At 30.0% G+C, this 24217-nt stretch overlaps 2 protein-coding genes across 8 annotated transcripts; both read right to left on the bottom strand.

Moving 5' to 3' along the window:
• Positions 1 to 252: 252 nt before the first annotated feature.
• LOC110625327 (thioredoxin-like 3-2, chloroplastic) lies at positions 253 to 4497 on the bottom strand. 5 transcript variants are annotated; one of them, XR_006352393.1, is made up of 6 exons: positions 3802 to 4496; positions 3389 to 3463; positions 2553 to 2619; positions 2350 to 2467; positions 1041 to 1058; positions 613 to 732 (listed from the first exon to the last, which is right to left on the bottom strand). XR_006352393.1 is itself a non-coding variant. In XM_021770944.2 (5 exons), the coding sequence occupies exons 1-5, from the start codon at positions 4155 to 4157 to the stop codon at positions 628 to 630; spliced, it is 621 nt and encodes a 206-aa protein (XP_021626636.1). In that variant the 5' UTR covers positions 4158 to 4494; the 3' UTR covers positions 253 to 627. The 5 variants fall into 5 exon arrangements, 3 of the variants coding, with proteins under 3 accessions (XP_021626636.1, XP_021626637.1, XP_021626638.1); XM_021770944.2 differs by lacking the exon at positions 2350 to 2467 and having other exon boundaries at positions 253 to 732; positions 3802 to 4494; XR_002489568.2 differs by lacking the exons at positions 613 to 732; positions 1041 to 1058 and adding an exon at positions 1854 to 2189 and having other exon boundaries at positions 2261 to 2467.
• A 5749-nt stretch (positions 4498 to 10246) lies between these two features.
• On the bottom strand, positions 10247 to 15381 carry LOC110623898 (amino acid transporter AVT1C). 3 transcript variants are annotated; one of them, XM_021768921.2, is made up of 12 exons: positions 15170 to 15381; positions 14312 to 14534; positions 13407 to 13729; positions 12310 to 12524; positions 12190 to 12213; positions 11764 to 11944; positions 11282 to 11501; positions 11047 to 11182; positions 10798 to 10963; positions 10640 to 10683; positions 10485 to 10547; positions 10247 to 10348 (listed from the first exon to the last, which is right to left on the bottom strand). In XM_021768921.2, the coding sequence occupies exons 2-12, from the start codon at positions 14497 to 14499 to the stop codon at positions 10250 to 10252; spliced, it is 1659 nt and encodes a 552-aa protein (XP_021624613.1). In that variant the 5' UTR covers positions 14500 to 14534; positions 15170 to 15381; the 3' UTR covers positions 10247 to 10249. The 3 variants fall into 3 exon arrangements, with proteins under 3 accessions (XP_021624613.1, XP_021624612.1, XP_021624611.1); XM_021768920.2 differs by having other exon boundaries at positions 15120 to 15381; XM_021768919.2 differs by having other exon boundaries at positions 14684 to 15381.
• Positions 15382 to 24217: the final 8836 nt, after the last annotated feature.

The following is a 24217-nucleotide window of genomic DNA, read 5'->3' on the forward strand; positions in this document are numbered from 1 at the left end:
AATATTGAGCTAAGAAATCTGAATACGATGGAACAATTCTTGATGAGATAAACAATGTTGGGAAGGAGTTAAGTACTTTGAAGGAAGAGCAAGACAAAGTTATTAATGAAGCACATTCCAAGCAAAGAATAAGATCTATACGCCTTTACTTTTGGATTTTTTCTCAATTGGTTTAGCTTCTGCAATTGCTTTTATTTGTTATCAGCTTGTTATTTGACCTAGAACATGAAAAGTTAAATAACATTTGGGATGTAGCTTGAAAATTTACAATAACCCATCAAGAACTAAATAAATCAATCCAAAAAAGCTCAAGATTCTATTTGGACAAAAGTTAGAACTTGAACTTGCAAAGACAAAGATCAAAAGAACACTTGTTCAATCGTTAGTTTCCTTGCAGCAATAAGCTCATCCAACAAGCTGTTAGTGACTTAACAAGGAAAAGGGATGGAAACCATAAACAGGCAGCCAAAAATAAATGTTTTTCACTGTATAATTCTGCATGTGAGGTTACATGAAGAAAGGAGATGGATGGCAAAATAGGAGTGATATTTATTCTCTATGCTGAAAATTTTTGCAGGTTTAATTTTTCGATGAAAAAAAAAGGAAGTTGAGATAGGATTGGATAATTCACAAGGTAGACTCATTTTCAATCATTTCACGAACTTCATTAATGACTATATGTGCTTTGTGGCCGCCGATCACCTCTGCCTGTTTCTTGCTATCCTTCCATAGCTGCAAGTAACCCAGGAATTGTATTAGTATTTTTCCTCCAAATTATTTTAGATAAATGGGAGACAGAAACAGAGGTCTAATAGCCCAGTTAGGGATTTGTCTATAATAATAAACAAGCCGATCAAACCAGCTGCTTGATTAAATATCCTACTCTTTAATAAATTCTGTAACTAAAGTTTAACATGGGATGGTTTAATCTCTAATATGGCAGCAAGAGTTTTGAGCTTGCATAGACTATTTTCAGTTGTTGGTTCATTTATAAGCCCAAAAACAGTATCTTTAACCCATCCAATGGAGATGAGAATTACCTGTATAGTAGGCATTTTCTGCAGAAGTTTTGTAGCCCACATTCAAATACATGAAAAGAGATAATTGAGTGTTAATCAGAAACGGTGAGATATGCATTACTCAAGCAAGAAGTATTATATATGACTCCCATATCAGTAAAGACAATATAACCAAAAAAGATAAAAGAGGAAAGGGTTAAGAATTTATAGTAAAGTATCTTTTAACAAGATTGAAGTTATAAATCCTTCATGTTTGTTCAATGGTTCATACAAGCTACAAAGACTGGAGAGATTATATTAAACCAGTAATGAGCTGATATTGGAAAGGTTACAGTGACCAACCATCAACATACATGGAATCCAACATATTTCAATAGAAATTAGCTAGTCTTATTAAATATATACCTAGTGAATTATGCTTTATGGAGAACCAGAGGCCAATAGGCCATTAACTTCAAGAAAGAAAAATTTCTGTAAGGCGGCATTGATTAAGCAAGACATACCAAGAAACCTCATGCATCAAAAAGGGCATTTAAAAGTGCGTGTGCTTGGAAAAGAGAGAGAGAGTGAGAGAGAGAGAGAGAGAGAGATGTGAGATCATGACTTGAATAAGCTACCCATTTTATGTACTAGAACCAAAACGCAATCGAGTTGTATGTTCCATATTGTTTGCCAGTAATCCTACATGTAATATTCTACTGACGATTCATCTAAAATTCTTTTCAAAACCTAACTTAGCAGTATGTTTATTTAACAACCAAAAATTAGGATTTTAGCAGAGCATATGAATTTCAAACAACAATTCATCCAAACCAACACAATAGTGCTTGTGAATATCAGGATATATACATATATTCATTCAAGTACCCTTGTTAGTAACTATGAATACATTGAGTAGATTTATGAATTCTTTGGTTTCACCAGTGGATGTCTTTATCTAACATGTTCAAGTTAGCCAAATTAATCTTAACCCCAAATTCCCTCTCTAATTGGAGTTGGTCACATGGATCCTTGTTTAGAGCTTCTTCTTTACAAAGTTCTACTGCCGTTCAAATCCTTCTTTACTACCTTATCCCTTATCTTCCTTCCTCCGTGTTCAATATGCTTGACCTTTTTCCCTCTGGCTGTCATTTATATCGGCCCCCTTCCTTTCTCCATGCTTGCAATTAGCTATGCATGACCTTACTAAAGTTAGAATCACTGATAGGTGCGGAGTTGGAAAATTTGCAAATGCAACTTACATATTTAAACTGTAACCTTAGATGAGAGTTTTTGCACTAGCAATTACTCCAACAATGGAATCTGCAACTAGGAATAGAGAAGAGTGTACCCCGAACAATACTAGATTATTCAGCAAGAAGTTGGAGTTCTATGCAATTAAGTAGGCTCCAAGAAGGAATAATTCGCTCTTCTGTCCCTCTCAAAAGATTGCCTTTTCAACTATTAAGCTATAACCAAATATTAGAGGTTTTGACAGTATTAGACGGCAAGATAATTGCACAAAACATAAGTTATATGGAACTGTGAACTTACAGTGATTCCTGCATAAGCAACGAGCTTATGGGGAACATTATTGACGTCAGCACAATAGAATCGCAATCTGCAAGACATAATTGAATGAAAAGAAAGGCATTATAATTCCAAAGAAACTAGCCCAACATCAAGTGTTGAAATCCATCAATAGCTGGCTGATACTTATTTTTATTTCTCTTATTTATTCCGTTAACACTTAACATTGCTTCTTTTATGTAATTACAAAAGCAGAAGCTTATCTGCATGTATGTACATGTGTGTGTGTGCGCGTGAGAGAGAGAGAGAGAGAGAGAGAGAGAGAGAGAGAGAGAGAGAGAGCCATTCTAGTGGTCATTGAACAAGTAAAGAATTCAGGAATGATAAAATGGAAATGAAATGAGGCCCCAAAAGCGAATATAGAAGATGAAGCAAGGAGGCAAGAGGACAACTGATAAAGAAATGCATCATGTATAAAGATACCAAAACACAAGGACGCCTATGATAAACACTTTCAACATACCAGTTTTGCCTACTACTAATGCCAGAAGGGATCAAATTTTCCTAAGGCAGACTTCCATTTTTGTAGCGCAAATGTTACTAGAAATTCTATAACACCAGTTCATTTGATGCCTTCAAGCTAGTATATGGAATTCCAAGTCTATGAAAGAGGGGAAAAAACTAAGAATCCTCTGAGTTAAAAGCCCCATCTATACTTGGTAGAACATACAATTAGTTACAAATTTCAACTCTTTAAAAGAATTTGGCATTAAGTTTTCAAATGTTCAATTAACCAATATCTCTTAATGATGCTAGAGATGAAAAAATGAAAATAAAAAAGCAAAAAAGAAGGAGAGTACCTTGGATAGTAATCAGCTGCTAACTTTTCCAATTTCGGTTTCAAATATATACATTTTCTGCACCAACTCGCCATCCTACAATTACAAATTACTTTGCTAAGCTGAGAAAGAGATAGAGAGTTTTGGGGTGGGGGGTTGTTTATTATTAGCAGCGTTTGCCAAAATCATACAAAATCCACCAAGGATTAGAGACTGCAGTTTGGCAAATAGCCCATTGACACCAAAAAGGAATTAGAAAACATCCTATCAAGACTGTAGGACTAAAATCTAATGACTGCATTCCATTTCCCACAAATTTTCATCAAACAGAGGAAAACACAGATGCAGAAATAGGCCAAACACAACTAAAATTTCACCAATTTAAACAAAACCCTGAAGAAAATCACCATCCAGAAGAAAAGAGACTAAAATACCAAACAACAATAATCGATTCCTCAAGTTGTTGTGCTTCTGCTATGACCCGATCGAACTGGCTCTCGCTACAAATGGGTTCCAGCTCAACAGAAACAGGCGAGTCATCCAGCTCCTGCAAAGACCCTTCTCCGTTCCAAGCACTAATCACCTCGATTTTCTCCCCAAACACATGAAAATTCCCGGGAAAATGAAAACCCACTAATTTTCTAGGTAAAGAAAGTGTTCTGAAGATTGGCGATGAGAGATTTTGACATAAATTGAACTGTGAAAAGTCGCGGGACAGATGAAAACTAAATGGGGTTGTTCTTGACGGTAAAATTTTGAAAGAGAAAGAGAACCGGATGGTTTCGGCCATGTTTGCTTGAAAAGTGAAGGGTAAAGAAACGGAGGTGAAGAAACAGGGAAGCTCGTTAAACCCAGGAAGCAGCCAAAAATGGCTGTGAGGTGGGTCCAAAAGATATTTAGCTGACAAAAATTTCTAGGACCAACACAACTGATTGGTCTCCCTTATGCGTCCAAATACAAACATTGAGTTCATCTTGTACGAGGATATGTCTTGCGGTTGCTGATCTTGCTGTGGAATCTGCAAGCAAGTTCCATTTTCAACGAAATGATTTTGTTACCTCCGTGGAAGAGCTCCATTTCTATAATGGAAAGGGCAAAAAGCATAACCCATTTTTCAAGTTATTTTCTTCCGTCGCTGATCTTATTTTCTCCCCATTATATTTTTTTTTGCTAAATATATACTTGAACAGCTGAATTTTAATGACTTAATAAATATTTAAATTTTAAAAAAATATTATTTTTAATTACAATTTAATTAATTCATAATTTTAATATTGTATTTAATAGTAAGTTTTTAAAAATTTAAAAATAATATTTTATAAAATTTAAATATTTGAAAATAATATTTTTTAAATTTAGATTTTTATTAAATCATAATTAAAATTAAAGTATCTAATTAAAATTATAGAATTTAATACGTACAAAATATTAAGATATAAATATTCAAATATATATTTAATCATACATTTTTTTTATAATATAAAATATAATACTGATTATTAATTATTTTATTTTTACCGTTTTCATGTATTAACATCTATATATTAAATTTTTAATTTTAGACTACTAAAATAAATCTTTAATTTATCATAATTTTAATTATAGTTAAAATAAATTTTGATCAAGACTGTGATTGGACATTTCATATGATTTTTTTTAATTAATTATATTTTTTAATTCGTTAGATAAAATAATTTAAATTTTTTTATAAATTTATATTTATATTTCAATTTTTTAATATATTAAATAAAATAACTTAAATTTTTTTATAAATTTATATTTATATCTCAATATTTTAATTTTGTATATAATTATTGAGATATCTAAAAAATCAATAATTATATCATTATCAAACCACGAAGAAAAAATCAAATTAGTTAGCAGCTTAAATAAAGGAAATAATAATAACTAAACAAATAAAGTGTCCATAAAAAAAATAAATAAAAGAAGGAAAAAATAATTATTTATTTCTTACAAATTATCCAACTAAAAATTAGAGTGAGAGTAACATTCAATGCTAAATCCATCGTACCACCTTCACAAACCCTCCTGACATGAGCAAATAGATATTAACGACGATTTAAAATTAAATTAAATTAAATTGAATAAAATAAAATTTTAAAATTTATAAAAGTTAATTGAATTAAAAAACGTCTATTTGAATTGAAATGATTCTATTCAAATCAATTGATTTAATTTTTTAATAAAATTTTTAATTTTTACGCTTAATTTAATATTTTAAAATTTAATTTAGTATTTTAATCTTGTTTAAGATATCATCTCCATATATTATTAAAATAACATATTATTATTAACTAATTAATTCAATTTAATTCTATAAAAAATTTATTATTAAAATTAAATCGAACTGAATAAAAATAATCAATTTTTTAAAAATTAAAAACAAATTAAAAAAATATAAAATTAAATTGAACTTTTAAATTGATTCGACTGATCAGAATACTCTCACCTCTAATTATTAATTATTATTAATTATTTTAGTCGTTATTCTTATAGCAGTTAGTAATATATTATAAAAATTAACTTTCATAATCCATCCTAAATTCGAAATATTAGTATTTTGATTAAATTTCAATATTAAATATTATTTTAAGAGAAGAGTATAAAGAAATTTTTAGAGTATCTCATTCTTATTTTAAAATTTGTGGTTAAATTTATATTAAAATAATATCTCATAGTATTATATAATTAAAAAATAACGATAATTTTTAAATACGGCTAGAAATATTAATTTCATAAAAAAATATAATTATTTATTAAAAAATATAAAAAATATCTTATAATTTCATTTATTTTCACTAAAAAATTTATAGTTGACTTTATTTTTGTTTAATAATAGTATAATAGCATAAAATACTATTTGGATACATATTAAACCATTGAACCTAAAGTGAAAAGCTAATAGGATTCCATAGTATCCTTATCGGCCACTAGCTAGTAAATCAAAATAGAGGCTAGCATGAGTTGCGCTTTTCAAGGTTTCATGCCATATAAAGCAGTGTAATTTTTCTAATTAGATTGTATTACATAAAACCCCCCTTCTAATTCCCTGAACACAATGGAGAATACCCTCTAAAGGGGGAAACAAGTGCCACCACCCAGTCCACCAAATACAAATTTTAGAAAAAGCTTATTGCCACTGCTTGGTGGGATTGTTAAAACTGCTATTGAAAGAATTATTTTTTAAAATATATCAATTAAAAATATATATAATTAACTGAGTTGCATTATTTTTAAGTGCTATTTTATAATTATGTTTTATTATATTCAATAGTTTAGCTTGTTCTCTTTTAAGGACTCTGTGTTTTTTTTTCTTTTGAACTGTGACTTGCACACGAGGTGCGCTTAGTATAAATAGTTCGACATTTCTTGTACAGAAGTAATTTTTAATATCAGAGGTATTTTTCATGAGAGCTTTTCTCTCTCTTCATATGGGATCATCCAAGGCCATTGAGTGGAGCATCCAAGATCATTGATGATATGAACAATAAGAATACACTTATGCAGTTCTTGAAAGGACTGAATGAGAATTTTAATTTTGTGAGAGATTAAATCTTAGTTCTTGGTCATTTGCCTTCAATAAACAGGGCATATTCTGTGGCCCTTAAACATGAGTCTCAAAAAGAGGTAATGAGTAAAAGAAATCCAAAATATATTGAAATCTTGGTGCTATTTAATTAGACACAGGGACAATCACAGAGAGGCAAATAAAAGAAATATAATCCCAATAAGGGATACTATAATTATTGTAATATGGATGATCATGTTAAAGATGCCTATAGCCGGTTTTAATTGGAAAAGTTCTTATGAAAGGTTATTTAAAAGAAAATCTTATTACACTCGCTGAAGAAAATTTGGTTGCTTATGCTTTGTAATTAAAGTTGGTCCCCATAAGGACAAATTTGACTCAAGATAGGATATGCAGGGGCACATAAAGCATATAAACTATATGATTTACAAATTGGTACCATCCTAATTAGCATGGATGTCCTTTTCTTTTCTGTGAAGACATATTTGCTTATGCAAACACTAAAATCTCATAATATTCTACTGTACTTCCTATTTTTGTTTCTAAGCCTGACATGAATGATAGGTTCACTGAAATTTCTAATCCTATTATAGCAAGAAACCAAAGTACCCATTCCACCTCACCTTCTCACACATCACAACCACCTTCTATTGTACAGGTCAAGAGATCCACTAAAGTTAGAAATAAGTCCGCTTGGTTGCAGGACTTTATTAGTTTTGCTTTTACTACATCACAGTCCACCTCAAATATACGTTTTAATTCACATCATCAATTTTTTGTCTATAATGTAGCAACTATTCTTAAGCCATCCACTTATGCACAAGTATCACTTGATGCATAGTGGATTGCAGCTATGCAGCAAGAGCTGCTAGCTCTAGAAAAGAATGATACTTAGGTGATTACTGATTTACCTAAGGGAAAAAAGGCCATTAGGAGTAAATGGATTTATAAAGTAAAATACAAATCCAATGGTAAAGTTGAAAGATTTAAGATACGTTTAGTTGCCAAAGGTTATAATCAAATTGAGGGTTTGGAATATAAAGACAGGATTTCACCTTACCACTGTTAGAATTCTTATTGCCTTAGCTACTACAAAACAGTGGCTTATTTTTCAACTTGATATTAATAATGCTTTCCTTCATGGTTATTTAAATGAGGAGGTTTACCTGTTACCCCCTCAAGGTTATCATAAGGCCCTTCTTGGGCAAGTTTGCTTGCCTAAAAAATCCCTTTATGGTTTGAAACAAGTCTTAAAACAATAGAATATAGAGTTTACTAGTTTTCTCATATCTTTGGAATTTTCACAATCCTCCTATGATCATTGTTTATTTGTCAAAACTTGTACAGATTCTTTCATGGCTCTCTTGATTTACATAAATGATGTCATCATTACTAGTACTTCAATTAATGACATCTCTCATGTTAAAACTTCTTTACATAATAAATCCACCATTAATGACTTGGGGCATCTCAAATACTTTCTTGGGCTTGAGGTGGCCAAATCTGATCAGGCTATTGTTCTTAGTCAATCTAAATTTATTACAGATTTATTCAATAAAGTTGGTATATTGCATTGTAAACCAACATTTTTTCCTCTACTTAGAGGATTGCATTTATCACTTGATCTTGTTGACCCATTACCTGAGCTAGATGTCTATCGAAGATTGATTGGCAGACTCTTATATCAGTTAATGATATCTCTCATGTTAAAACTTCTTTACATGATAAATCCACCATCAATGACTTGGGGCATCTTAAATACTTTCTTGGGCTTGAGGTGGCCAAATCTGATCAGGCTACTGTTCTTAGTCAATCTAAATTGATTACAGATTTGTTGAATGGTGTTGGTATATTGCATTGTAAACCAACATATTTTCCTCTACTTAGATGATTGCATTTATCACTTGATCTTGGTGACCCATTACCTGAGCTAGATGTCTTTCGAAGATTGATTGGCAGACTCTTATATGTTAATCTCAATAGGACCTAACATAAGTTATGTTGTCTAACATCTTAGTCAGTTTATATCTACTCCAAAAAAGTCTCATTGGAAGGTAGCTATGCATGTTTTGATATACTTGAAAACCACTGTTGGTCTTTATTTTCCTGTCTAGTGTAATTTTCAAATTACAACATATTGTAAGTTAGATTAGACATCCTGTTATTTCTCCAGAAACTCTCTTACAGAGTTTGGCATCTTTCTTGATTCCTCATTGGTCTCCTGAAAAATCAAAAAATAGCCAACATTATCTAAGTCCTTTGCTGAAATTGAGTGTAGAGCCATGGCTGCTATTGTTTGTGAATTACTTTGGATTTCATATATTTTGCAAGATTTAAAGGTTCCACTTGTTTTTCTAGTCCAGCTTTACTGTGACAATAAAGCAGCTCTCTAAATTGCAGTAAATTTTATTTTTTATGAGAGGATTAAACACATCGACATTGACTGCCATATTGTTTAAGAGCAACTTCATAAAGGTTTTCTATCCATTGCACATATCTCCAGTCAAGACCAGCTGGCTGATCTTTTCACCAAACCCTTGTCAGCTACACAACACCAATATTTTTGTTTCAAGTTATCTCTGATTTCTCTCCCAGCTTCAACTTGAAGGGGAGGGCTGTAGAAGAATATGCATAATTAACTGAGTTGTATTATTTTAAGTGTTATTTTGTAATTATGCTTTAAGATCTGATAGTTTAACTTATTCTCTTTTAAGGACACTTGTGTTATTTTTTCTTATAAATAGTTTGACATGTCTGGCAAAAAATAATTTTAATATCTGAGATATTTTTCACAAGAGCTTTTCTCTCTGTTATTTAAAATGTTTTACCCATAATAATAATAATAACAGTACAAGAAAAGAAAAAGGTTTTCAAACTATTTTTAAAATTTTTTAAATAACATTTAAAATGATAGTTTTTCTTAAAAGTATTATTCTAATTATGAAACTTAATGCCAAATGTACCATTAGAAATTAAAATTTATGCTAAAATAATAAAACTAACATTGATTAGGTTAGCACATCTTTAAAGTATTAATTATATATTTTCTGCAACAATTTATCCACATGTAAGTTTCTGATTGGAAGATATATTGCAAGATCAAAGAAATATACTAAAGATTCTGTAATTGCGAGAGATCATTGAAACCCTTTGGATTTAGTGATCATAGATTCAATCCTCAAATTTATTTAAGTAGTGTCAATAGACATAAAAAAATTGCAGAAAATTGGGAACTGAGGATGCAATGTCTCCAAAGAATTTGGAAATGGAAAACATAAGAACGTGGTCTGATTATTAAGACATGACAATTTTTTTTTTTTTTTTTTTTAAAATCAGCTTCTCAAATTCTCAATAATTTTGGAGAGGGCTGAGTAGGTTCCAAAGACTGATGATATCACCCCTATTACAATGATCATTACACAAAGTATAGCCTGCAAAAGGAAAATATGGAAATGCAACAATGAGATTAAGCATTAATAAACATGCAGACGTTGTCACGTTTTAAATTGCTATTCCTTCTTTTTCCTTTATTAATAAGTTAATCTTGTCAAAATTACAGATAAGTACCTGAAATCTTGTTACTTTACCCCTTAAGATGCTGAGGAAACAAGCACAAGGAAGTATCAAGGTCTGCCAAAGAAATTAATTGTTAGTATGATACAGATAAAGTCCTCTAATATTTTTTGTTTTATTTTGTAACTGGACACCATGAGAAAACTTACTACTAGCATTGTCAACAAAGATCCAATCAAAGACATCACCAGTCCTGATATGAAACAATTACAATTAAATGGAATACAAGATTGAAAGTCTAGTCTTCTTATGCTAAAAAAATGAAGAAAACCAATGAAAAGTAAGAACCAAATCCAGTGAGACTAACCGAAAAAGGGAATCAAGAGACCGACGATCAAAGTGGAGATGACCAGTGCTGTCCTGATGCAGATGGCATAAATGTGAGACTTCAAATGGGTTGATGGTATCAATTCCTCAAGACTCATTGCCACTGGAGACATGGTTAATGCATATTTGGTAAATGGGTTCACTACCTGCAAAATGATAAATGAATCAGTGCACATTGAGCAGGAAAATGAAATAGAAAACAGCTGAGATTCAGAAAAAGGAAGCCAACCGTAGTCCACACGGCAATCTTTGAGGCTAGTAGATCTTGTGGCATGTTAAGAGTGAACTGAGATTGTGTTGATTCTCCAAACATTGTGTACCCCATAACAGCAACTCCAGCATACATGACAGTACAGATACCGAAGCTGAAGGAATAACATAATCAAGCTAGAGTCCATTAGAAAAGTCAAACTTTTGAGTTTCTTGGGGCAAGCAAGATGGAGTTGTTGAGCATATTAAGTTACCATGTCAAGAGAGCCATAGGGAATTTGTTAGGTTGTGCCATTGAGGTGTAGATATTTGGGAAAACAGCATGTCCTGAGTAACAATAACCATAGAGACCGATGGCGACAGGAAGAGTCCCAAGGTTCAGTACAGTTCCTTTACTGTGGATCCCAACATGATCAACCAAGCCAACCCAGAATAAGCAGATGACCACCACAACTGATGCAATAACTCCACCAGCTGCAAGAAAAATGCAGGAAGCAAGAAATTCTTAAAAACAAGGTGATAATGCTTCTGGATATGCTGCTTCAGTTTCAAAGAAATTCCCAGATGCCAGTTTCAGAAATTGCCATGTTACTTGGACTGGGATACTGAGTGTCAGAAATGGGTGCATTTCCCTATGTAGTGGAAGGAAGTGCACACAAACTTGTGACATCCAAATGTATAATTTAAACATAAATGTTTCAAATACAAAAGATAGCTTAAAGTTAAGAACACTCACCAGAGATATAGCTAAGCACACTAAGGTCTCGAAGCCAGACGGTTGGGAGAACAGCAAGGGTGGTCAGAAGAGCAAAGACGTGGTGTGAATTTAGCTCTAATCCACCCAAACTTAAATGTGCATTCGGAAATAAAGAGGATAAGTTATCGCTCTCAAGAATTATATGTTCAACACAACAAGCCTGCACACGAAGAAGATTTAAATCAGATCGAACTAAGTCCTAATGAATATTCTCAAAATGTCTAGAGCATACTGAATCATTGGAAGTGAGGTAGGCATCATGAGAACAAAGGCCTCTGGGCTTTGCCTTTTGTCGCAGACAAAAGTGGATGGCTCAGTCAAGCAAGATCCAAAATATATATCTTCTGTAGACAACTATGCTTGGTTGGTTAAAGCACAAAAAATGTGGGTCAGATATGTACTTACATATAATTCTACGTATAAGATTATCTGCAAAAAAAAAAAGGAAAAAAGACGAAGAAATATTAGTGGCTAGTCAAATTTGTAGACAAGTAACAAAATGTTAGAAGTAAGAACTAGACTTACAGAGATGGCAGTCCGACCAACAGTGCCAAATGCAGCTTGGCCAATGTCAGGGTAAGTTTCAATCCCAGGTTCACTATCCAAACAGTAACGCAAAAGCATCCCAGTGTAAAAGGAAAGCACTGCAAATATGAGCAATATAGAGAGCCCAAGCCATCCTCCTTCTTTAGCAGCATAAGGAGTGGACAAAATCCCAACTCCACATAGAACATTCAAGCCTGCATTATAGAACACAATCATCCCATTTCAAAGAATAATGAGGTGAATGTGATTTAAGTTGATTATTTACAGTCAGCAAATATCTGGCACGAAAAGATGACTTGTAATTAGTGAAAATGAAAATCTGAGGTAACATAAATTTTTTACTTATAGTGGCAGAAAGTACAAGAACAATCAGACAAACATTTTTGTTGTTTAGTTTGTCATTTTCATGTGTAGCATGTGAAATTGGAAGTATGCAAAATCAGATCAAAGCTCATGAATATCCATTAAGGTAAAATAACAATGAGCATAAGACAAACACCAACTCAGATGACCTGTATTTTATTATTACAATATAAAAGAACGTGTTTTTCAATTTGCAAAAAAAAAATATTACTTAAATTGACTTGCAGAAAAATATGTCACTTTTGCTGATGAATCAAGATGCTGTAGCGGACGGCCAATGCTAAATTTTGCAGCAAGAGAATGATGTTCTTAGGAAAAGGATATTTTATCATATTCTACGTGATTGGTATATGTGGTCCCTACAGTTGAAAGGCTTACAAAGGATTAGGATTAGAAGTTGTACTAATCCTAAAGCAGCAAGTGTCACATTGAGCACATGTTGGATTGCTGCTAAGGACAATCACAAATCTTTTGTGATTTCAGGTAGAACAGGTTTTGTGGTGAAATTTTTGTACCTATTCCGCAATAGTAGCTATTGTAGTAGTTGTTAGCTGTTTAGCGGTGAATAACTGTTCAGGTAGTGGTTAATCAAACGTTACCAGAAATAACTTCTCATAATCCACTTAGACCACTAAGTCCAAATACCGAATTCATGTGAAGTAACGAAAAATGATCAATCTCAGTGATCAATGTTTCAGTTTTCTCAAACTTACCATTAAGCACAGCCTGTCCAAACGAGCTTTGGCGAGAAGTGGCGAATTCATGTGAAGTCTTAGTTGGTTTCTCATCCTTTTTAATCGAAGATCTTCTCGAGAGAACTGAAGGAAGTAGTGAATGAGAACTGCGCCTTTGTGTTGGCAACTGCTCATCTTCTGCTGCCTTTGATATTAAAGGTTTTGCCACAGAAGGTAGTGATTCGGGTGTGTGTCTTCTTGTTAGGGAAGAAGATAAAAATGAACTGCTAAATCTTGACAGTGTAGGAGTTCCCAGAATAATACTTGGAGATGGCACACTACTATAAAGATCAATGGACTGCCTACAAAATCAATGAACAATGATGATTAAGCACTCCATTAATTAAGCTAATAATGGTAAAGCTCATCTCAGAAAATAAAACTTAGCATCTTCTAAATCAATCATTTTCAAACTTCAAGTGATTCAAAAGGTCAAGAAAATTGCCCTTGTAATTTTCCTTAAGCCTTTTATGGTGCTATGAGCTATGCATGTTCTGGCCCTACCAAATTGGTTTCTTTATTTTGTGCTTGTCAACAAGGAAATATCAAATCATAAGCTTTATTATTACACAACCAAACACAGTAATAAAAATCATTTCCCTGTTTTAGGTCTCAAAAAAAATTGTATTATTAAGCACTAAATTGAACAAAATATCATATTTCTTTCTGTATGATTCCAAAATCCCCTAATTTTTTTCATTGAATAGATTTTTGGTATAGCTTTCTTTGACTATAACTCAAACTTGCAACAGCTTTTGATAGAAGGAAAGATTGAACTTGAAATGGGAGGATAAAGAAAAACACAAAATTAATTGAGACATAAAATAACAGAGAACAAAACAGAGCACAAGAAGACAAAGGGAGAGAGAAAGAGAAAGAGAGACCTGTAACTCTGAGGCCAAGAAGTGTTGTAAGAACCAGTTTTGTTCTGTTGCTGATTATCAGCTACAGAATCATCGGAATCAGATTGATACCCATAGTCTTCACCTTGTCCATCTCTGTTAAGCACCTTCTCTTCATCTTCCTCATCACTCTCTATGTAAAAACTCTGTTCTGAAGCAGACTTCTTCATTTTCTCTTCTTCTTCTTCTTCTTCCAAATACTTCCCTGCAAAACAAGTACCCCAAAGAAAAACCAAACTCAAATTATTGTTTCGGTGCTAAATGGATGTAAATATGAGAATCAAAATCAATTGTAAGGAAACAAAGAAAATATAAGCAGAAGTTTTCTGCCAAGAAAGGAAAGAAAAGAAATACCAGTCCGTCTGATACTGCAATGACTTGGAAAAAATCAATAATGAATTACAGAAAATCTGAAGTTGTAAGTCAGTATGAATGAGAAAGAAGATGAAAATTTTGCATGGCAGCTAAGATAACTTCACAAGATTTGAAACTGATAAGACCGTTGAATACAAGAAAAACGAGTCAGTGAAGCATGGATTCGAAGGTTTTCAAGGGGAAATAAGTTTGAATTATTCAAAATGGACCTTCATACTCTCTGTTTGGTTGCTAGGAAAAAACAAGAAAAGGAAAACAATTAAAGCAATTCCCACTAATGCAAAACGAAAGAACGTAATAACCAGAAGAAGGGTTTAAAAGCAGAACTGGAAACATTTTTTTTTCCCTCAACTTTCTTAGCAACCAAATAGAAAGGTCGAATTGCTAATAACAGAGTGAGCAAGTTAGAAAATACTTGTTTCTGTTATGTTATCTTGCTGTAAAATCTATGCAAATCCCACGTACGTGAAGGAGAGAGAGAGACAGCGAAAGACGTAGGAGAGGAGGTGGTGGAGAGGAGAATCTAAAGCCTTGTTTCTCGTCAACTGAGAGACTGGTAGAATCTGGGATCTGGAGAAGCCTGTGAAAAGGAAGAAAAAGGTGGGCTAACAGGGAAAGAACTAGGCAGAAACTTTTTGTGTTTTTGTCTGTTGCTTGTCTTCGTACAAGTTATTGGGTGTCTGCTCTTTCTCCCTTTTGTCCTCTATTTAATGTACTCGAATCTAAAAAAAATTACAATTTAATCCCTAACTATAATTTCAATTTTAAAATTACATCAAACATATCCGAAATTTTAAAAAAATTATTAATTAATTTTTTTAATAATTTTAATCATTCAATATTATTTCATTTATTTTTTATAATTTGAAAAAACTCTTAATTCATCGTCTTTATAAAAAAATATATTAATTAATTTTTTTATATTAAAAATATTTTAATATATACGATGACCTGAGATTCTGATAGAATTCATCTTCTTTATCTGCCAGTGACGTGCAATGACTTTGCTCTTATTGGACTATCTGTCTCTATTATTCAAATTCATACATATCAAGACATCGGATGTCTGATCCACGTTGAACGACCATTTAATTCTCCTTGACACGTTTGCGAATGGACCCACTAGGCGAATAGGCTAGTCATCTCTTCCTCTCTTGACTGGACTAGAAGGAGAGATTGGGAGTGAGATTCAAGAGAGATCTTAATATTAGGGCCGAACGGACTGAATCGGTCTATTCAGGAGACTTAGAGGCCCTCGAAAGAGAGCCGTCATTGTGAGTTCGGTCTTGTGACGAAAAAAAAATCCAGCGATCGTCATCTACCAATTAAAATTAACAGAAAAATTAATAATAGACTTTTAAAATATATAAAATATTTTAATATAAAATTAAAAAATAGTTAATGAATTTTTTTAAAGACTAAATAATAATTTTTTAATTTTTATTTACAAATTAAATTTGTTAAGTCTATACAGGTAGTTATAGACATGGTCTGGTTTATACAGTAAACTAGATTCAAACCTTATTCTAGAGAGTTTAGTTACGAGTCTCTCTCCGAATCAGAGCTAAAATTGTTCAGTTTCAACTGAGGGTTTAATTTGATATTTTAATTTTTTAAAATAAATCATTTAATAAAATTGTATCATACATTTAAGTTATTTTTTAACTTATAAAAAATATTATTTCCATTTAAAAATAATATTATCTTATTTTTTTATGTTATGCAAATGTACCTTTTGTATAATTTACTTGTTTATTTGATTATCAATTCAATAGTATTTGATATTTACATTTATTTATTTATTTATTTATTACTATTTAGAATTTAAATTTAATTAAAATTAAAACCTTATATCTGTAAATATAAAATATTAAATTTAATAAATATTGAGATTAATTTTAAAAAAATAAAAGTATTTTTTTATAAATAATTATAATATTTAGGGATTAATTTGTGAGAATATAGAAATGAATTATGATTAAAGGAGCTAATTTATTATAAAAAAAATTTATAACTAAATTTATAAATATATAAACTATATTATATGTTTTATAAAATTTTAAAGAATAAAATGTAATTTATTTTAATTAAAAAAATTTTAATTAATTTTTAAATGACATCTTAATATTTATTACGTGTCAGGGAGAAAAAGTTTTATTTCGCTAAGCAGAGTGGAATTATGTAAATTTTTTTATCACAAATTAAATTATAGGATTTTACTTAAAAAAGTATGAAGCCATATATATAAATGAACCGAGCTGAACTGATTTTTAAATAGTTTAAATTTGATTCATTAAAATTTTTTTGAGTTTGAACTGAATTTGAATTTTATCCATTTCGAACTCAAACAAAGTATTAAGAAAATCAAACTTGGTTCGTTTAATAAACGAGTTTATATGATTCAAGTTTGAGTTTAATTTTAAATAGTTCATAAATAGTTTAATTAATTTACATGTATAATGAGTTTTAATTTAAAATTAATAAGTTAAAATTAAATAATTTTAATTAAATAAATATATTTATAAATTAGCTCGTAAGCTTATAAAAATGAGTTTTTAAAGATCCAAATATATGTAAGTTTTAAAAGCGTAATTAAACTATATAAAATTAAACTTTAAAAAATTTAGATTTAATTCATGAAAATATATATGGTGTTAGTTTATTTTTCTTATGATAATAATCTTAATTTGTTTAACAAAATTATTTATGAGCCTGCTCATAAATTCGAAAACGAGTCAAACTCATAAGTTTTAGCAAGCCGAATGCTATAAATCTTAAGTTTAATTCGTTTACCAAACGAGTCTAAAAATTAAGTTCAAACTTAACTCGTTTAGAAATCGAATCGATCTCAATTAAGTTTTTATTGATTTGAATATCGAACAACTCACGATCAGTTTAATTTGTTTATTTCTCTAGCTAAATACATTTAATTTGATGACTTGTATATTAATTAATAAAGAGTTAACTATATATTAGATGGTATAAGATAGAGAGATGCTTTAACCTATAATTGAATTGGATGGACAATATATAATTAAAAGAAAAAATTTAAGAATAAATAATAGCTAGAAGAAATTAAACTTTTTGTAAGGATAAAAATAGTCACTAAGTTGCCGTAAAACGGCAAAAGTTTTAGCAGTGATTTTTAATATTTAGCGTAAAAATTTTATTAAATTTTTATAAATTTTAGTGCTGGCGTTTTTTTTTTTTCACTAAAACTTTATTACAAAAGACTCAATTTGTTGTAATAAGTAGATATTCATATAATATATTTATTTACAACCACATCCATAATATATTTATTTAATATGACTATCATACTTTATATCTCTCTTCCAGAGTTATAGCCATTGAGAAAATCACATCAATCTATTGCTTTACGTATTAATAAATAATGAATTTATATTCACAAACATAAATAAATAAATTAAATTTGATAGTTTTTATCACCATTAGCTCCTTTACGAATCTAAATTACCCATTTCTCGAGAAATTTCATAAAACTTTTACTTAAACATACATATTTCATAAATGTTATGATATAAACCGGTAATTTACTTGTACTAGAGATATAGAATGAGTCTCACCTTATCTTGCACATTAATAACATAATTATTATATGGGAGATTTATAATTTAATCACTGAGTATTGTCATTATTAACAAGTCAGTCCCTATATTTTTAAAAATCTATTAAAACGTCTTTATCTTTTCTCTCCGTCAACAAAATAGTCCTTCTGTCTATTTTTACCGTTAAAAATATAGTAAAATACTAAATTATCCCCCATTATTTTCCTCCTCCTTCCTTTTCTTCTTCATCAATTCTTTCTCCTTCTTCTGCTTTTGCTTCTTCTTCTTCTTCTTCTTCTCCTTCTTCTCCTCCTTCTTCTTCTTCTTCTTCTTCTTCTTCTTTTGCTTCTTTTTCTTCTTTCTCTTCTTCTTCTTCTCCTTCTTCTCCTTCTTCTTCTTCTTCTTCTTCTTCTTCTTTTTCTTCTTTTTTTTCTTCTTTGTCTCCTTATTCTCCTTCTTCTTCTTCTTTTTCTTCTTTTTCTTCTTTCTCTTCTTTTTCAGAGGAGGAGGAGGAGGAGGAGGAGGAGGAGGAGGAGGAGGAGGAGGAGGAGGAGGAGGAGGAGGAGGAGAAAAGAAAAGATAGGGACTATTTCGTTGACAAAAAGAAACGATAAGGATATTTTAATAGATGTGAGAAAAGATAGAGACTATTTTGTTGACAAACAGAAACGATAAGGACGTTTTAATAGATTTCTAAAAATATAGGGAGGGACGATTTCGTTGACGGAAAGAAACGATGAGGAAGAACTATTTCGTTGATGGAAAAAAACAATAAGGACGTTTTAATAGATATGAGAAAAGATAGGGACTATTTTATTGACGAAAAGAAATGATAAGAACGTTTTAATAGATATGAAAAAAGATAAAAACGTTTTAATAGATTTTTAAAAATGTAAGTACTAACTTGTTAATAATAACAATATCCAATGACTAAATAAAGGATTTTATTTGAGGGTAAAATTGGATTTAAAAATTTTTCATTCTCCTCCTTTATCTAATTTTAACGGAAAAGAGGACGGAATGACTATTTCGTTGACGGAAAGAAAACATAAGAATGTTTTAATAGGTTTCTAAAAATACAGGGACTGACTTGTTAATAATGACAATACCTAGAGACTAAATTGTAAATCCCCCTTATTATATTTGTATCTCTCTTTAGAAGCCATAAATCATTCATGGATCACTTTGCATTATAGATATAAATGTATTAATAATATCACATGAATCTAAATAATTATTTTTTAAATTATTTAAATTTTCGATGAATTTATTAGCAGATACGATTCGTTGATAATTTCTTAATAAATTTACCAATAAATTTTACATTTATTAGTATATAAAATATTAATTGTTCTGTAAATAAATTTTATATTTGCCAAATAGTTTTTAGAGTGAACCTTATATTTCTTAATCTTCTAGTTTCATTGATTCTTATATCGGCACAACCCTTAGGATCGAGAGGTAGAGCTTGCAACTCCTCAATTTCACATAGCCATTGGTTGCATAGAATGTTCATGAAGTGTTAAGACATGAAGTTGGTCTTATCGCGTCTCCTAATAATACAATGCAAAATAAAAGGATTCAATTATTATAAAAAGTAAAATTTAAAAAACTAAATTATTACAATTTAATAATGAATGAAAATTATTTTATTAATAAAATAAAATTTTAGAGATTAAATATATTCACTATTTTATTAAAATTAAATAATTTATTATTAAAATGATAAAGGCTAAAATATAAATTTTAATAAATTTTAAGTACTATATTGTAAATTACCCTATTTTTATGTAAAAATTGACTTCACCAACTAGCATTTGTCCATATCACGTGTGTGTTCTGTCACCTTGTTGAATAATTATTTGTGGGACCCTCACCAATTTTTACGTATTTCTTGCCAACTTTTTTTTTTATATATATAGAAACGTAGCTTTTATTTTTTTAACAATAAAAATATTTATTTTTGTTGCATGCAAAATTTTAAAAATTAATCAGTTAAATATTTGTTATTATAAAATAAAAACTCAATGATTTTTCAAAGTTTAATTACCCTTGCATAATTTATCACAAGCTATAAAAGAAATTAATTACTTGTTTTTTTTATTTGTAATTTAAAATATATATATTCTTAAATTTATATTCTAAGAGCAATTATATTTCTAAATGATACAAAGAGAAACATTATTAATTTCCATTTAAACTTAAATTATAAACAAATAATTTAGCTCCTATTTTATTTTATTAATAAAATAATAATTTTATTATTATTAGTTAATAGTTAAATAAAAAATAATTTAAATTAAATAGAATAAATTATTATAAATATTAAAATTATAATAACTAAATTATTAAAATTAAAAACATTAAATTATTATAATTTAACCGTAAATCATTTAAAATTTTTTGTATTTTACCATTTAATTTAAAATTTTAAAATTAATAAATCATTTAAAATAATAAATTTTATTATAATTATATCTAATTTTAAAAGAAAAAAAAATATTCTTTCTGATGTGATAATGTGATAGTAAATTATTTTATTATATTTATATAATATATAAATAAAGTTATTGTTATAAAAAAATTTAAAATTTGTTTTTATTTTATAATTTAATTTAAATTTTTAAAATTTAATATAATACAATTTAAAATCTCTAATTTATTCTATTTCACCCATAATTTTCTAAAATTCTATTATCATCCTTCATTTCCATTTATCATGATGTAAGGGATCACAAAGATTTCTTTCTATTTCTGATTTTTAAATCTATTTTAATTATATATAATCTCGATTCAGTGTGTGAATTTAGTTTATATTATTGAGTAGCAATAAAAGAATTGAAATTTATAAGATTAATAGTATAATTATAAACAGCGAAATTATTAAGAGCGAAATTTTTATATATTTATATGAATTTATAATATAAAATAAAAATAAAATTCATGTAAAACTTATACATTGTATATTTATATAAATTTCTAATGTAAAATGAAAGTGAAATTCACGTAAAACTCATATATTTATAATGTAAAATTAAAGTGGAATCCATACAAAATTTTTCCCAAGCTCTGGATTTTCTACATCACTTTTTTTTTTTTTTTTTTTTTTGTGATCAAAGCTCCATCACTGGGGAAAGCAAGTGACTCGTGACTTCAAAATCTCAAGCAATCTCATAGGCCTTGTAGGGGTAGGTAGTATTCAATTTAAACCGAAAAATATCGATCGAACTGAATCGAATTAAAAATTTAATTCAGTTTTTTATATATTTCGATTTGGTTCAATTTTTAATTTTAGAAATTTTGATAATTTCGATTCGATTCGGTTTTAATAAAAAAAAATTGAAAAAATTGAACCGAACCGATTAGTTATAATAATATGTTTTTTATAATATAGAGAAATTAAATTATATTAAGATTAAAATATTTTAATTAAATTTTAAAATATTAAAAATAAAGAGCAAAAAATAAAAAAATTATTAAAAATCGAAACCGATCAAATCAAACCGAATCAGACCGGTTCGGTTCGATTCGGTTTCTGACCAAAATCAGTTCGGTTCGGTTTTCATAAACACTAAAATTTTGATTTTTAATTTATTCGATTTGATTCGATTTTAAACCGAACCGACCGAATGCTCACCGCTAATGCCTTGCCATTTGTATTATATTCAATGCTATTATATGTATTTGCAAATCAAAGTAGCAAGCAACCCAAAACGTCATCTCCACTATCCATGCCCTAAGGATAAAATTGCATTCAAACGTCACTTTTCTTGCATGGAATGAAAATGCCATCCATTACATTATAAAAATTTGTAATAAAAAACGACCATGGAAAAGTCTTGGTCATTAAAATCGCCAACCACCATTTTTTAAAAAACAATTATAATATAAATACATTCATGTATGCGAGTCAATAATAAAATTAAAATACTGTTAAAATCATGATGATTTTAATAAAATTTTTATTTATTTATATATATGCACACTATTTACAATAGATATGAAATTTTCAAAAATTTATTAAATTTCACCTTAACAATTTCATGAGCTCGCTCCTCTTAAAAAAAGAAAGTAATTTTTTTTAATTTGATACACATATAAATCGAGCCAAAGTGATTTTTTTTAATTTGATACATATATAAATCGAATCGAAAAATAAGTTAAAATCCACACGATTTTAATTGGACCCTTTTGTTTTTATACCGCCTACACACACTCACTATTTCCGATCAATATGAAATCCCAAATGCCTACAGGCACTCACTGATTACAATCAATATGGAATTCCAAAGGAACCAATGGCCAACCCCTTTGACAGATAGGTACTCTCTCAAATCATATATTATGTACTTGTTAAAAAGCTAGCCATAGAGTAAAATAACACAGGAAAACAGCAGATGAAAATGATTCATTGAAAATGGATAGACATCACTTGTATTCTTTAATGGAATCTTGTATCAATCATTACAAATTTTACCTACATGAATCTTCTTTGATTATTTTCTTGATCTGTGTCACAATCAACCCATCTGTTTGTAATGCACTCCGCGTGGATATCACAAGGAAAATTTACCAAAAATATCATGCTGGGGTGGGGTAGCAGGTGTTTCTCTCCAAATTCTGAACAGTCGGGAACTTCTCTCAATCACCATGAAAACCAGAATCACAATCACAACATCAGAGTAGGCAGTCAAAGCACCAACTATTAACCATGCATACTGCTCAATGAATATGCACAGAAGAAAACACAAACTTCCTCTCAATTATTTTTTAGGGACAAATTTTGATACTCAAGAGTTTTCATTTTGTCGTATCGTATCTGTGTTGTTGACACGACACTTCATGGAATAGGATAACATACTTTCGACACATATTCATACACTTGCACACTTGAATAGTGATGACCGTCAAGCTTTTTCTACCCGACGAGGCCGGATCTAAGAGGAGAATAATGGCCCAAAACCCATTAAGCCCTCTTAGCCCTCCTTAAACTAACCAACTCAACATCTCAGGGCTCAACCTAGACAGACTGGGCCGGATGGGTTACCCGCGGATCCAGACCCAGCAGGAAGAAGCCAAGCTCAGTGATGTGATGTGAGGGAGAGGAGCTGGTCCAGTCACTTCGCAGCTCTGTCCGCACGCGCGCCGGGATAATAAATGGTAGTCTGGCGTGAAGAGAGGGTCTGACGCATCCGTACGTACGGGCCTAAGTGACATAAACAGATAGCACAATAGTAGGAACAGGAGGGGCAGGTAAAAAGGGAGGGGGTCTTCTCTTTTCTTCTTTCTTTTCTGCTTCTTCCTTGGCTCCATATTTTTACTTTATTTTTCTCTGTAACTCTTGCCTATCCATACTACCCTAATTTATGAATCTGACTTGAAAGTCGGAGGGTCTTCACCGGGGACATTTCCGGTAGACTCTTGACCATTTTTTTTTATTTTGCAGCAAACCGAACATTAAGAGACTCATATGATGGATCCATATGATGGAATAAGAAGAAAATCAGATATATTATAGAGTAAGAGGAAAATCAGATTTATCAAATAATATATTTATACATGTGCATATAATAAAGCATTTTATTTTTTTAAAACGAAGAAAACAAATTTTTAGATAAAAAATAATTATTTAGTTATATTACTGTTATATTTAACTATTTTTTTAAATTATTATTATTATTATTATATAGCTTTATATTTCTTAATTCTAGTTTATTCCGTAATGTACCCAAGCACCCTATTTATAAAGTTGACAAGTTAAATATGGAGATATGCATTCATTTTGACACCCATATTCGAGTCCAAGTAACGTAGTTGAGCGAATTAGAATTATCCACATGGCTCATACAAAATAGAAACCCAATTTAGACAGAGAAGTTAGTTATTTCAATCTAGAATGATCGTGAATAATCATAGAGGAGAGGGAACAGAATTGTCCAGAACT

The sequence above is a fragment of the Manihot esculenta genome, chromosome 10, assembly GCF_001659605.2.
Source record: "Manihot esculenta cultivar AM560-2 chromosome 10, M.esculenta_v8, whole genome shotgun sequence".
Taxonomy (NCBI): domain Eukaryota; kingdom Viridiplantae; phylum Streptophyta; class Magnoliopsida; order Malpighiales; family Euphorbiaceae; genus Manihot; species Manihot esculenta.

Bases quoted from the DNA above. Each gene is read 5' to 3' on its own strand.
- LOC110625327 (XM_021770944.2), bottom strand. From the start codon at position 4,157: ATGGCCGAAACCATCCGGTTCTCTTTCTCTTTCAAAATTTTACCGTCA. The intron at 3,464-3,801 runs GTATTTTAGTCT...TTGTAATTGTAG, and splicing joins GAATCGATTATTGTTGTTTG to GATGGCGAGTTGGTGCAGAA. The intron at 2,620-3,388 runs GTACTCTCCTTC...TATGTCTTGCAG, and splicing joins GCAGCTGATTACTATCCAAG to ATTGCGATTCTATTGTGCTG.
- LOC110623898 (XM_021768921.2), bottom strand. From the start codon at position 14,499: ATGAAGAAGTCTGCTTCAGAACAGAGTTTTTACATAGAGAGTGATGAG. The intron at 12,214-12,309 runs GTAAGTCTAGTT...TTTTTTTTGCAG, and splicing joins TTGGTCGGACTGCCATCTCT to ATAATCTTATACGTAGAATT. The intron at 11,183-11,281 runs GTAACTTAATAT...TTATTCCTTCAG, and splicing joins CCTATGGCTCTCTTGACATG to CTTCGGTATCTGTACTGTCA.